The following is a 15,748-nucleotide window of genomic DNA, read 5'->3' on the forward strand; positions in this document are numbered from 1 at the left end:
TCAGTAGTTATGAGCCTTCCAGTCTTGGAGTCTCAGACTATAGAAATATAAAAAATAAGTATCTATACTTTTATCAATTATCTGGTTAGCATTAGCACAATCATTTCTTGAATGAATATGTGTACAGAACACAGGATCTGTAGAGAATTTCCACATAGTGTATAAGAAGGATCTTATGGATAGTTTTTGTTACTAGATTCAATACTGGATTCAAACATTAAAATATTTGGATATGAGTAGTTGTCCTTACTTCTTGAATAGATTTCTTTGAGCCTGCAATATTTCTTAACTGCATAGTTCTTACTGCAATTGTCTTCATCCAATAAGTTTAGACATCCACTTCCCACATGTTTCTTTTTGACAGTAATTTTGAGTAGTTCTATATTTTAACAAGAAAACTTACTTGGTTTTTGAAAGCAGTTCAATATGTACACGGGAAACAGATTTATTACAAAATAAAGGTTCAAGAATACACTTATGATTTTCTTACTAATAAATTGTCTCTGCCTTCTAATTGAGAGGCATATAGGAAGGTACACACATTTAATCCTGAACATCACAAATTCTTCAATCATTTTGTTTCTCTAAATTCACCTGCCAACATTCACTGAAAAAAAAAAAAAAAACCCTTGGCACTTACAAACAGAGAAAGACACAAAGAAGAAAAATAATGTTCCTCTTTGTTTCCGAAGCTGTATTGGGCTTTTAAGTAGTTGAGGCTTGGGGACTAAATGACACTCCACTGAGATCTGCAGTAGAGTGATTTCAATTAAGAACCAAGAGGCTGACTTTGTCAGAGAGGCCTTCACACAAATCGTCCTTAATATTTAAAATGTCTGAAACTATGGTATTGGATGCAGCTTTAAATTTGTGCTCCTGTTCCATTTATTTATATTTGGGCAAGTTCCAACTCTAGGGGGTTCTTGTATTTGTGACAAGTTATTAGAGAGAAGTTGGCAGAAGAAGGGGAGAAAGAGAGAGGCAGGAAGGAAGAGACCAAGGGAAGGAAGGGAGTCTTATGTCATACGCACATTACAGCACAGATTGGATTACTCTGTGAAAGAGACATGGATTTGAGGCCCTTGGATCTGAGGCCATGACATTCCAAAGTCAGAGTTACATTTTGTATGAGACTGTTAATAAACAACTAGAGAATGGTCTATATTGATCTTGTCTGGTGCTAATTTAATTCCATTTGTCTCAGAGCACTGAATAGCAAATGTTGGTTAAATGGCCTTGTTCTAATGATTATGATTAAATATGTTATCATTAAAATATTTTGACTTCTTGCATTTGAGTGCAGGGTAACCATAATCTAACTTTATAACAGGTGTCTTTAGAGACATGGCCTCTCCTGATATTGCTGTTAGATTGGACTGCCCTTCTGGTTTGTTCCTATCATACGAAGCAATTCTTATAATTATATAGCTGTGTCACTTCTTGGAACTGGAAGGGGCCAGAGTAGTATGAAGATAAAAGAAGACCAGACAGATGAAAACAAAGAGGCTGTTTATTCAGGGCTATCATTTGGCAGACAGGCACAGCAGGCAGAGGAATCGGAGAGCAGAGCAGCAAAAAAAAACTGTGAAATTAAGTTTGGCCCACAGGTGCTTCCCTATCATCTAGCTTGCGTGTAAACAATTGCATCCCTACTTAACAGCATCCCCCTGTGCAAATAGCAGAGTAGTGACCCATCATTTCAGCCAATCACGGGCTGCAGCAACCACAGCATGTCCAAATCAAGCCTTATAGCAATGCATGCTATTTCTGTCCACCATTTCCCTTTTCTGCCTATAATTACTACTTGCTCATACTGCCAACTGGAGCCCTGTGAGGCCCTAAGAACCCTGACCATTGCTGCTCAATACATAGAAGCCTGTACTTTGCCCCCATACTGCAAGATAATGAGGAACCAAACAGGATATTAGTGATCAACCCTGTTGAAACTGTTGAATACTTGAAGTTAAATTAAAAGCCACAAAGACAAAAACACATTTTTAAAATTATTATTGTTTTTCAAAAATCTTTATATGAATTAAACTTTTGATTACAATTATCATCCTCATCAGATTTTTTTAAGAACACTATCAAGTTCATGTCACTTTATTACATTCATTGTCATTTGATTCTCTGGTTCTATTAGAAATATTGTATTGCCTATACATAGTAGAAAGATGTTTGAAGAGCTGAAAAACCTGCTTTGTAAATTAAGTAATTATTAAACAGGATGCTTACTGCTACGGGCATCAGTGCTAAGAACACAAAACCAAAAAAAACCAAAAACAAACAAAAACAAACAAAAACGAAACAACAGCAATAACAAAGAGCCAAGCATGTGGATTTCAAAACTTTGGAGTTTGTGGGGAAATTCGACATGTGGAAAGATAATAGAGTATGTTAATATACAGATGGCCAGAAAGCATGATAACCAATGGAGTGGGAAAGCTTCAGAAGCCATTGAGATTAAGTCGATGTGTGTGAATTCATTTGCTCAGCTAGAGCAAAGACAACATTTCAAGTTTGTCAGAGCAACAGAGGTTGATGGCAGAGTTGTAGAAGGCAGCAGGAGTGGAAGAGGGTGACAGAGGCTATGACCATATTGACATTGTTCCTTGGGCGCAATGATTATCAGGGTATCATGTTAGAGAGAAAGGAGAGGCCAGTGTGTCATAGACTCTTAAAGGAACTCAGTTATTGGTTTGTGAGCAAGAGACTCCTCAAAGTATTTCTGTCAGGAGTACATTATGATCACATTTGCGTTATAAATGGATGGCGTGTCTTGTACCTTGGGGTGTGGCAGGCAAAGTCAAGGAAGTCGATTGTGATGAATTAAGAGACATAATTATAGCTTGAATTAGGGTTGTTAAAGTAGACAATACCAAGTAGAGGAGGGTGAAAAAAGACTCAGAAACAGTCAGTAGATTCTTTTGACTGACAGGTTTAGATGTGAGATTTAGCAGTTAAAGACCAGAACAGGTAATTTCTTAGCATAGATGAATGGATAGGAAAAGGAAATGGATGGACAGGAAAAGCCATTAGATGAATGAACATATCTGTATACTACCTAGAATGTTATATTTGTGTATCTATGAGGCATCCACTGGATACTGAACCTAAAACCAAGGAGAAAAGGCTTGTCTTTTGATGAAGAGTTTGGAAAATCATTAAGAATTGAATGAATTTGTTGTTGAAACCAGAAGGCTAAAGATCATGCAAATAGTCTATAGTGAATGACAGCAGTGTCTCAGCTAGTGACTTAGGGAAGACCAGTGAATAACAAATGTGTTGAAAAATAAATTACATATGACACAGAAAGGGGGATTGATGTAGAATGTTATTCAAGAAAAGGAAGGATCTGTGTAAGAAAAGAATTGAATACATAAAAACCACTGGTAGATGGTTTGCTGGTCATTAAGAATTGTGGTAAATACTTCAGCTAACAAAACTTTCTATACTTTCTTAGGGAAAGCTGTCCTTGAGAATGGTTGAATTGAGTTTATGCCACAGTAGAGTGAAGGAAAGGTGAGGGAATATAAATTAGGAAAGAATATAACATGTTCCTTAAGAGAACCCCTTAAAGATGAAAACAGGGGGTACTTAATAAAGAAGAGCCAAACTTTTGATTCTGTGTCAAAAGAGAAAACTGTTTTCTTACCGGTGGTACTAAAGTAGTCACATCTTTGAGAGAAAGAGAATCTCCCAAGGGACTTACTCCTCTGTTATATTTTAAACACCAGAGTCTCCAATACAATCCTGTTTTCAACAGTATCTTGCAAGTACTTTAGAAAGACATTCAATCATTTCTAAAAATTATTTTTGACTGTGCATCCAATTCTTGAATCACAAGTAATTTTGTTAATCCACAGAATCCACAGAGGAGCTGAAAGTTCGAAGCCACAGCACGGAGCCGTTACCAAAGTTGGACAGCAAAGAGAGAGGTCATTATGGATCATCATCCTCTAGAGAGCCAGTGAAAGCTCAAGAATGGGATGGAACCCCAGGTCCACCTGTGGTCACCAGCAGAATGGGCAGATGCTCTGTGAGCCCCACATTGTTGGCAGGAAGTCACAGCTCAGGTAAGCATGACCCTGTCCTTCCATATGGCTTTAATAGTCTAGAAGCTGCTCGTATGCAGATATCACTTAGGAAACCATTAACTCAGTCTGCTTCCACTCAGACTGGCACCCCAAGCACACACATTAAGGGATAGACACATGCAGAATACCACGGTACCACTCTTCATAGCGATGGCGAGGGAAACAATGCTTCTTGAAGTTTTGCCATGCAGCAGTCTACAGTTAGGAAAGACTTTGTACCAAATGTTTTCAAAAATGACTACAGGCCTTAACTCAAGCCACTTCAATTTATGAAAATCACACAATTTAGAGTTTGTGGTCCTTTTTCTTAAAAAAAAAAAATGGGTGACTTGTATAATTCAAAAAGAGGTAAAGCTGGGGATAGGAATATATCAATAATAATCTGAAGGCACTAGAGGGAGAAGCTGGTTCCAGTAAGACAGTCACTGGTCATATGACATGTATGAAGTTCTCACGTCCAAACCAAAGGGAAACACTAATGCACCTTTCAATTTCACATCTTGAGATTAAAATACGCAAGGCAATCCTGCATGGTTAGCAGATAAGTATTATTAAACATAAAAAATTTAAAGCAGCATATGTTTGCTTTGATCTGATTCATCTACATGTTGGACTCACAGAGAGCTGTCAATTAAAATAAACAGTGAGTAATCAAGAAACTTCAGATTTCTGTCATCCAAAGAGTGATAAGACTGTGAAGAAAAGCCCAATCCTTTCATGTCGTTTTCCACTTTGATACTCACCTAGGAAAGCAATTTACACGAATTTAACCTATCTCCTCTCTGACACAGGGAAGCTAAATTATAGGAGGGCTGATGACCTTTGTACTTGAAGAGGGATGTTTCTGGGAAAAAAAAAAAAAAAAAACAGCCATAGCTTCTCAGATTTCGAATACTATGTAAATCTTGATGGTAGAGCTATCCCATATACACTGTGAAGAACTCACCTTAGAGCACAAACTAAAAACTGACAGAAGAAAAGTTCTATACATTTAGCAGAAATTCTAAATGATATTTATGTTAAAGGACAAATGGCCATAGGTATAGATGATGGTTAGTCTTACTTGTCAACGTGATGCACTCTAGAGTCATCCAGAAAGGGTGTCGCAAAGGGACTATCTGTACCAGGTTAGCTTGTGGTCATGCTTGTGGGAGATTGTCCTGATTCTATTAGTTGATATGGGAAGACTCAGCCCACTGTGGGTAGCACCGTTCCTTGGCTTGGGCCCTGAGCAGGGTATGAATAGATCAAGCGAGCCGAATAGTCAGCACACATACATTCATTTTCTTTTAACTTTGTCAATAGCTGCTTCAAGTTCCTACTAACCTGGTATTGTGAGATAAAATAACCTTTTCCTCTCAAATTTGTTTTTGTTAAGAGGTTTGTAATAATAAAATTAGGACTACCTGTGCATGCTGTCAAAAATAAAACCACATTTAGGACTATCTTGTACAGTAGTTCAAACACAAAATATATAAATAGGAATAGTAGACAACACTTGTCAAATATGGCTAATAGCTAACATGGAGCTTATCAGTATCTTATAGACATCTAAAATTGTATAATTTCTACATAATATATGTGAATTATATATTTGGAACCCAGACATATTTTATAAAAACTGAAAATCTTATATGAAAACCTGTGATCCAATTAGCCAATGTCTTAGGGCCAGGGATCAAAATGATCAATCAAACAGTCTTACATTGGTTATTAAAAATCTATTGATATACAAGTAGATCATCGTAAGGTAACATAACTAATTTATTTTAGCAACTGTTTTCCAAAGAAACAGAACAAATAGTTATGCTTGTATAGAAAGAGATTTATTATGAGCGATATCGTCACTTCACCATGAAAGGTTCGAAGATCCTTTGTAAGCAAATATTCCAGGAAAGCCCATGGCATAGTGCAGTTCAAATAATGTCAGGGGCACAAACCATAGTCTGAGTTTAGATGTTTAAAAAATTATATTGTTAATGTCCAAAGGTGGAAGAAAATAAATTATCCCAGCTCAAGAAGAGAGACAGGATCCGTCCTTCTCTTTCTAGACCTTCACTGGATACATGGTGCTTGCTCACACTGGTGAGGGTGATTTTCTGTTGATTCAAATATTTATCCCTTGCAGAAAACACTCCCTTACAGATACACGTGGAAATAATGCTTTGCCAATTATTGGAACATGCCTTAGCTCAGTCAAGTTGATATAAAAATTAAGGTGTGAAGTAGAAATCAGTTAATTTTTCCTGGGAGACTTTGGCTTTGGAAGGATTAGTCAGCTGTTTTGGTTGATATAAGAGTGATTTCTAGAGGCTCACCAGGATGAGGGGAAAGCAAATGAGATACTTTCTGGTGAAACCTGAAAATCTACAGGGTGCAAAAAAAAAAAAAAAAAAAATGTGTTTAGAGTAAAAAAAATGCAGACAATTTAGTGGCAATCTACTAATGTAGATGAACTTCTAAATGACCCCATGTATTAACTGGAAACACTTCTACCGTACAGCACAAGTCAAGAGTCTGCCATGTTGTGGATATTAATAGCGCCTTTGGCACTGAGTCTGGAGGTATGTGGCTACAGGTTTCCTACACCTGTTCCTGGATGCCATCATGTCCTTGGCGCTGTCTCTTCTTTTTCATGGTTATGTACTGCTTTACTTAAAGATTTTTTTTTTCACAGTCCTGGGCTGAAAAGCGACATTTGCGGCAGTATGCTACAGCAGTCTTCTCATTTCTATTCAAGTGCTCAGAACTGAGAAAGATAACTGTGAGACCAACTGCTCACTGAAATGGAAAGGGCCTTCCCTGAGAGAGCAAGATCCTTGCTTCCCTCAGTAAAGAAGAAAGCTTACACCTTGTAGAGATAATGAACTTATGTAACCATAGGCACTTAATTACCACACCATGGTTCGATTTTTAAATAAATAATGTGGTTTATCTTATATGGTGGAGCACCCAATGATGACTTTAAGTTTGAGTGACAGGAGGTGCATTTTTCTGTGACAGAGAGTGTATGTGAGATATGAAGGGAGCAAGGAATCATTGAGGAAGTTGGAGCTTGAATTCTGCTGGTTAATTTGGAAACACTTCTTAACATCTAAGCAAGAGGCCAGCAGAGAGTTAGAATTGCAGAAGCGGAGCTGATGAGATTCAGCAGAACTTCAGTCCTGGACTAGAGAATTTAGGAATGGTTGGAAGCATAGATTGGATGAGCCATTTATAAGAAAGAGAGGAGACATGAAAGAGAAGGGAGTTGAGATCGGATCCAGGGAGTCCATAATTTAGAACTTTAAACAACCAAGACTGTGAATGGAAATGACAGAATTTTGTAGTCAATGACCAGACTCTCAGTAAACAGTAAGTTGCCCAGACACTGGTAAACATATGCCTTATGTTCTTGAGCACTTCTGCCTGCCTTTCTAACAAGTGCAGAGTTAAAGGAAATTGTGTTCCAAATTTCTATGTTCTCCTATCTCAGGCTCCTGAAGCATCTATTTTGGTTTTTGACATTCCAAGCCTAAAGACTCCAAAGACCTTTGTATTCCAAGAAGGCAATTGCTGTGTCTAGAGTTATTTGGTGGGAGTTTGGAAATTCATTAGAAAGGAGAAGCCCAAGGCACTGCCATTCTTTTGGCTTACACTTTCTTGTGGGACCCTGGGAAAGAAACAACCTAAAGATACCGTCCAGTTGGTGGCACAGTCTATTGTGGGCAAGACCCTACTACGGAAGCTACTCAGAAATTCAAATACATTTCAGATTGTATTTCTTCCATTCACAGTATTGCTTATTTATCTACATAAATAGTAATTTTCCAGGATATCGTTTCTGAGGAGTGAAGTTAACAATGAATACAAAATATGGGATGACAATTGCTTGTAAATTTCAGGGAACAATATGCCCATACATGTACCTCACATATACATTTGCATACATGTGTACAGTGACCCTTATCAATGTACCCACAAAAGGTATGTTGGTTTCCTCTGCTGGGATAAAGTACTCTGATGAAAGCGACTTGAGAGGGGGCAGATTTATTTGGGGCTAACAGCTCAGAGGATAGGAGAAGCCACTGTCTAGAAGGCTGGATCACATTGCGTTAACCACCAAGAATCAGAGAATGATGGATATTGTACTCACTTTCTCCCTTACATACAGTGTGGTATACTATCCTAGGCACTGGTCCTTCCCACCGCACTTAACCCAATGAAGACAATTACCCACAATTATGCCCAGAAGCTTGTCTCCAAGGTGAATCCAGATCTCATTAAGTTGAAAATTGCGAATAGCCACCACACCTGTATAATGTGTATTCCTGGTGGCCACTGGCTTTCATTACCTCTAAGTACCCAAATGCACATACATGTACTGCACACATACATTTACATACATGTGTGCAGTGACCTTTACTTCTATTTCCTTCCATGTTTAGTGACACTGACTACATTTCTCTATCCATCTATGACACCTCTCTCCACCCTGCCCTGGTTGCTCTCTCTCTTTTGGTCCTGTACTTTCTCCACAGAGCAACATTCCCAGCCTTCTAATATCTTCTCCTTCTTGATTTCCAAACAGGATCTGAAGCTCTGTTCTCACCATGTGCTCTTGTTTGGTCCTAAGTCTTAGTACCTTCTGCAACTGGGTCATTCTCATGCCTTAGGAAGAAAAGACCATGTCTTGTATCAATATCCAGTTCCCCTCCAGCCCTGGCTTCCCAATGTGTAGCAGAATTACCACTTCCATTTTCCTTGAAAAATGCCAGACATGTTCAGCCCACTGCTTCCTCCCTTTCTGTATATGTATAGCCCTGTTAGAATTTTGGTTTCACTTTACAAAATCTCCTGTTTGCCTTATTCATATCTCTAAGATCTCCTTACTGGTTCTCATAATATTTATGCCCCACCCTACCTTGGAATCCATGTCAGATTGAATTTCCTAGATCATTGCTTTTTAAATGATTCCAATGTTTCCAAATGTAATGTCACATAAAACAACTGTTACTAATACTCAAGTGCTTTATTGTCCCCCCACTTTTTTCTGTAGGGGTTGGGTAAAATGGAAAAGAGAACAAATGTTTCTTATGCCTTAAGCTTTAGTTTTTCTTAACAGTAAGAGTTTAAAATATGGCAAATATGTCCAAAAAACAGAACAAAACAAAACAAACAACCACAGTTTCCTCAGTGAAGACAAGCAGAGAAAGTAAATCCTATTCGCCTCTGGTGTTTCAAGCAAGCTAGCTACCACCTGAAGGTTACCCTCCCACAGAGGTGGCCTAGGTTTCTAATAAGAAAGTATTGGCAAGAAGAGAACATCCTGGACTTGTGGATATGGAAGAGAAGAAAATGAGCCGATTTTAACTGCCTCTCCTTCTGCATGCTTCATTATTTCATTCTTTAATTTACTAAGTCATTGGACCACTAATGCTTTACTGGAATTGCTAGAAGAATAATCCAGAACCCTCTTACTTCCTAGTTATTACTGAAACCATACCTCACATAGGGAAGGAAAAATGCTGTAAGCACTCACTTCTCCATAACACGTCAGTTTCCTTTTTCTGGTTATCTGAAATGCCCCTAACAGGCACACACACACACACACACACACACACACACACACACACACACACACGTACCCCTACCTACCAGCAGAGGTGCTTGCACATACACACGCTCACATAAACTATTGCTTTAAAGTAGTGTTTAGTTCCTTGGAATGGCTCTTCTTAACAGCCCTATTGAGGAATGGAGGAATTGCTGAAGTAAAGAAAACATGTCAGGAGATCCCAATTCTAATTAACATTGCCACTGGTTGATGCAGTAGTTTATTAAACTACTGTTGTTTAGTAAGTCAGAAAAATCCCTAGAGGGTGATTTCTGAAAGTAGTGGAGAACTGGGACCCACATACTCATGAAAGTAATGGGGGGGGGATGTGGGCGAAGGTATGCAAATAAATATGGTATTAACACAATCTCAGACCCTATCAGTTACTTTCAGTTTTCCTAGCTCTTATCTAATGCCATTTCTGGGGACACACACATATTCACACTTACGCACAACAGGTTTTATGCTACGATCTCAGCTCTCCAGGATCTTATTCTGTTCCTTTATGACACAGAATTGCTGATAATACATTAATTTGACTTAATCAAATATATTATTTTTATGATTATCTACTATTTACATCTAAAAGTCATAAAAGGATGCAGACTTCAAAAATTTTGATGGGGTGAGTAGGACACACAGAGATCTCAGGACTTCCCAAGAGCCATTATTAGCACCAACTGAATAAAGGACAGTTATGCATATAGGACACATACGATCTGAAGTTGGCCATGCTTCTGACTTAGTGCGGCCAAGCCTGGCCTGACTGAAGCAATTTTGGAAGTAAAAACAGAAAGCCTTGACTTGGAAGCAAAATGTTTCTCTCTCTCTCTCTCTCTGCTTCTGCGTCTCTGTCAGTCAGTCAGTCAGTCAGTCAGTCAGTCTGTCTGTCTGTCTGTCTGTCTGTCTGTCTGTCTGTCTGTCTGTCTTTGCAGTTCTCTGTCTGCCTCTCTGTGCCTATCTGTCTCTGTATCCTTGCCTGTCTCTGTCTCTGTCTCTCCCCCCCACACACACAAGAGAGAGAAAGAGAGAGAGAGAGAGAGAGAGAGAGAGAGAGAGAGAGAGAGAGAGAGAAGCATATAAGTGGTTTTAAAAAACACCCAGCCTCTCTGTCCTCACCTTTCAGAGTTTTTGCTCATAGGAAGTCAATGAGGGATGAGTCATAGATGAGGTGGGTCAGTGATGGGGTGGATCATGAATGGAATGGCCCTGCAATGGGTTGGGGATGGAAGGAACTAGTGATGGGGTGTGTCAGTGATGGGATGGGTCTGTGATGGGATGAGTCAGGGATGGGATGGTAGCTAAGATGCTTGCAGGAGAGACAGGCATATCAGCAGCTGCAGCAGGAGTGGTTTCTTCTACTAAAGCAGAAATGATTTTTCTCACACTTGAACCATGCAGCAAGCATATGTATTACTCTTGCAAATATTATTTTTTACCATTTTTCTTGAAGTATGACACCCTTTAGTCCATTCTATGTATTTCCACATTGCTTAGATGCACAGAAATAGAAATATCCTTCTCAGTGAGAGGAAAAAGTCATTGGAAGTTAATGGACACCAGGAATCAGTGATGGGCATGATAGAAATCATATATCATGTCAAGAAGACAGATATTACCCAGCCTCTGCTAATGAGCATCCAGAATTTCCAGATTCAGTTGTTATTGTGGAAAAGCTTCTGACTTTTAAGCATAACTCAGTTGTCTGAAAGTATTGAGTTGGATGACTCCCTCCTTCCAGCTGCATATGACCTGGGGGTTGTCAGTATGTTGTTTCCAGTTGATAATATCAAGCATGAGTGCTATATAGAGTCACGGGTTCTAACCATATAGTATAAAATGTTCCAAAGAAACCAGAAGTGCCAACCAACACTTCAGCCTCTGAGTCTGGATTTTCCTGAAACCACAGTGATTTAGAAAATGTATAATAGGAAAAATAGGGATGAGAGAGGACAGTGGCTCTCATCCTGAGCATTGTGACCCCTTGAGTGTCAAAGGACTCTTTCCCAGGGATCACCTAATACCATTAAAAATCACAGATATTTACAATTCATAACAGTAGCAAAATTACAATTATGTAGTTGCAATAAAAATAATTTTATGGTTGGGTTTCACCACAACCTGAAGAACTATGTTAAATGGTTGTAGCATTAGGAATGTTGAGAGCCACTGCCCTACATGGTCAGACAGGGAGAGAAAGTGTAATAAAAGATCAGGTCTGGATTTTCATGAATAATGAACACCAACAGTCTAGTCTTTCACAGAACCTTATCAAAGTGCCAAGACCTCTGAATGAACAGGGAGAATGGGTGGGGAAACATTTGCCTGCAGATTTCACTGAGGCTGAACTTTATACATTACTGTTCTCCCACTCTCCTGAATATGGAATTCTGTGCTTCAAGTGGCCCTTTGTGGTGGATAACAGACTCTGCTGTGGTAAGCAGAGTGAACTAGAAATTAAAGGGGCAATGCTATATATTCTCCTCTGCTGGAATGGTACGCTTGTTTTAGAACTCATGGAAAGGATGACGTATGTTCTACTACCACATATAATTCTTCCTTTGGTATACAAAAGGAGTCCCAAATTCGAAGAAATAAAAACTAGCCAGAGATTTAATTTTGTTTTATGGAAGGAGAATGTGCTATGTTTCATAAGCCACATTTGAAGGGTAAATTGTATGTTAATTCAAAATACACATGTACTTAACACAGTAGTTGCTCACAGAAGTTGGGAGGCCAACAAGTGAGGATTTAAGTCTTGATTCTGGTGATAACACTGGACAGACTCCATCTTCCTAAGATTTGTTTATGAAAGATGGATGATAATAATATCTAGTGCAAGAGATTTTCAGTATTAAAGATGATGGCTGTAAAGATCTCTCTGATGTTAAAAGCTAGTCTCACAACCAAATAAATAAATAAGAAAAATAATTAAGGGAAAGGATTGACTGAGGCAAATCTGGCTGCTAGAGCACAGTGAATTTTAGGTAAATAAATACATCCATGTGAATTTTTTGGCATTACAGAGGTCTTCTCACCAAAGCAGACAGAATCATTTCCTATAAGAAGTTGAGATGGAGGGCTGGGCGTGGTGGCGCATACCTTTAATCCCAGCACTTGGGAGGCAGAGGCAGGCGGATTTCTGAGTTCAAGGCCAGCCTGGATAACAGAGAGAGTTCCAGGATAGCCAGGGCTACACAGAGAAATCCTGTCTCAAAGAAGAAGAAGAAGAAGAAGAAGAAGAAGAAGAAGAAGAAGAAGAAGAAGAAGAAGAAGAAGAAGAAGAAGAAGAAGAAGAAGAANAGAAGAAGAAGAAGAAGAAGAAGAAGAAGAAGAAGAAGAAGAAGAAGAAGAAGAAGAAGAAGAAGAAGAAGAAGAAGAAGAAGAAGAAGAAGAAGAAAAAGAAGTTGTTTTTGAGATGGGTCTTCACTGACCAGAACTCGGATTTTCAAAAAAACTGGGACAAAAGAAAGACAAAAGGCAGCCAGAGAGGAGCAGCCAGGTAGGAGCAATGTGCTGCCTGTCCTCTGAGAGATGGAGCAACCCAGCAGCAGTGCTCTGCACACCAATGCCACATGGCTCACAGGGTGTGTGCAGCAGCCATTCTCATCCCCATCGCCTTCTTGGATATGAGGAAAACTGCATAGATACCTGAGAGCCCCACCACCACCACCACCACCACCAAAGTCTGGAGATACACGAAGGAGGTGTTGGTGATAATCTGTAATAGAAAGCTGAGATTGCAGAATAGGGTCACAATGAATCCACTAACTTATAAAGAGGACATCTTGAATATGATGAGATATTTGCCACCCCTGGTGATGGTGGAAAGAACAGCAAGCTCTTCTGATGAACTCAAAGATGGTCCTGATTCTCCCCTTTGTGTACAGGAAGAATTCCAACTGCAAACAAGTAAACAAGTTGCAGGCAGGTCCATACCTTAGACTCATGGGGCTAAGCACAGTGACGGCACTTTGGACAATAATTCCTGCCAACTATAATGTACATGTTAACTTTCTATTTTCCACGAAAAAAAGCCATGCTGGGCAACACTATTAATAAAATAAAACATTGCTGGTAATGACTTGAAGGAATTATAGTACTGTGCTTTCTTCCAACTCTAAGAAAAAAGAAAACTCATTGTGTCATTAAGGACTTTAAAAATGCATGGAAATGTCTGGCATGAAGCCTACGTGAGGTTGCTGATAGACTGATGCTATTTAAGTCCCTTTCAACTTTACTTGAAAGCTCTCTGAATTCCCTCCCTAAGAATAAGACAGAGTGTTTTCTTTGGAAAGCACAGCACATAGAATACAAAAGATTTTTTAGCGACATAGGTTACAATGCTCCAAGCTAGGTTTTGTGTGTGTGTGTGTGTGTGTGTGTGTGTAGGTTACAATGCTCCAAGCTATGGTGTGTGTGTGTGTGTGTGTGTGTGTATAGGTTACAATGCTCCAAGCTAGGTTTTGTGTGTGTGTGTGTGTATGTGTGTGTGTGTGTGTATTTATTTCATAAAAACACTAGGCCACGTGCGAAGTCATTTTTCGTTCAACTGAGTATGCATCCGTAGATGGAGTTTAGAGACCTGATCAGAGGCAAGCCTCATAGTTTGTTAGTGCATTGTGCACAGTTCTCCAAACTAATTTTGGGCCATCAATTTAGTACAGGAGTGAAAGAACTTGTACATGAATTTGATTCTCAGGTTCCAAAGGATGGCAAAAGAGAATGGATTCCCAGAACTGCCTCTGACTTCCGTATCTGTGGCATAGATCACACACACAGACACACACACACACAGACACACAGACACACACACACACACTCACACACACACAGACACACACACCACCACCACACACAACACACACACACACATACACACATACACACATACACACACATACAAACATTCTCTTTGATGAATATCCTCCTTGATATCCACTCAGTCATCCACTCTCTGTTGGATTGCATTTTTTAATAGGAAAACAATATTTGGTCTTTACCCTGTATCATGTGGGGTTTAGATGCTGGGGGATATTCTCTTGCTAAAGGGAAGGCAATTCCATGGGCTTCTGGAATCTTTGTTATTAAATTTGGAGCCAGCACAATAAACAGGAGCAAATGAAATTGAGGCACTAAACTGCTTTCTGTGGCTACCTTATAGAAATACGGGTAAAACAACCCTGAGAAGCTAATGTTAGCTACTGTATGGTTATATTATAAATTTTACAGAATATCCTCTTCCTTTTCCCACACTGTGTCGTGGTACAGTGCTAGGGCCACAGGAGCGTTACCTAGCCCTGCATTCAAAGTTCTTCAGAATCTACCTCCATAGCTTCTTACCAAGAACTGAGGTCCGTTTCCCAGAATCTGGGTTGACCTGTGTCTTACATGACCAGGGTAATGGGATGGAAGTTACTGGGCATGATTTCAGGGCCTTATTTTCAGGAAGCATTTCCAACTGTGCCAACACTATATGAGCATCACTGTGAAACATACAAAGAGAAGCAGAGGCTCCCAAGCTATATCCAGGCAAGCCAAATGCATGAGAAAATAAATCAGTGTGTATATGCATACACACACACACACACACACACACACACACACACTCATACACAATACACACACATGCTCAAACACAACACTCACATAGCAAACACACAAAACCTACACACACAAGCTCAAACAACACATACACACTCAAACACAATACACACACACAAACATATACATATTCAAACACAACACACACATAACACACACACACACACGCTCAAACACAACACACATAACACGCACACAAGCTCAAACACAACACACATAACACACAATGCTCAAACAGAACACACACATAACACATACACAAGCTCAAACACAACACACACATAACACACACACACACACACACACAAACTCAAACACAACACACATAACACGCCCACAAGCTCAAACACAACACATAACACACAATGCTCAAATACAACACACACATAACACACACACACAAGCTCAAACACAACACACACATAACACACACATGCTCAAACATAACACA

At 39.3% G+C, this 15,748-nt stretch overlaps 1 protein-coding gene across 4 annotated transcripts in view; it reads left to right on the top strand.

Annotated features, from left to right (window-relative positions):
• Positions 1-15,748, top strand: part of Nyap2 (neuronal tyrosine-phosphorylated phosphoinositide-3-kinase adaptor 2) — a 262,643-nt gene that overhangs the window by 185,288 nt on the left and 61,607 nt on the right. For all 4 annotated transcript variants that reach the window (XM_021198359.2, XM_021198358.2, XM_029539146.1 and 1 more), the window contains one exon: positions 3,867-4,076. In XM_021198359.2, the coding sequence (XP_021054018.1) occupies positions 3,867-4,076 (210 nt within the window). The remainder of the gene's footprint in view (positions 1-3,866; positions 4,077-15,748) is intronic.

Source organism: Mus pahari, chromosome 5 (assembly GCF_900095145.1).
Source record: "Mus pahari chromosome 5, PAHARI_EIJ_v1.1, whole genome shotgun sequence".
In the NCBI taxonomy this organism is placed as follows: Eukaryota; Metazoa; Chordata; class Mammalia; order Rodentia; family Muridae; genus Mus; species Mus pahari.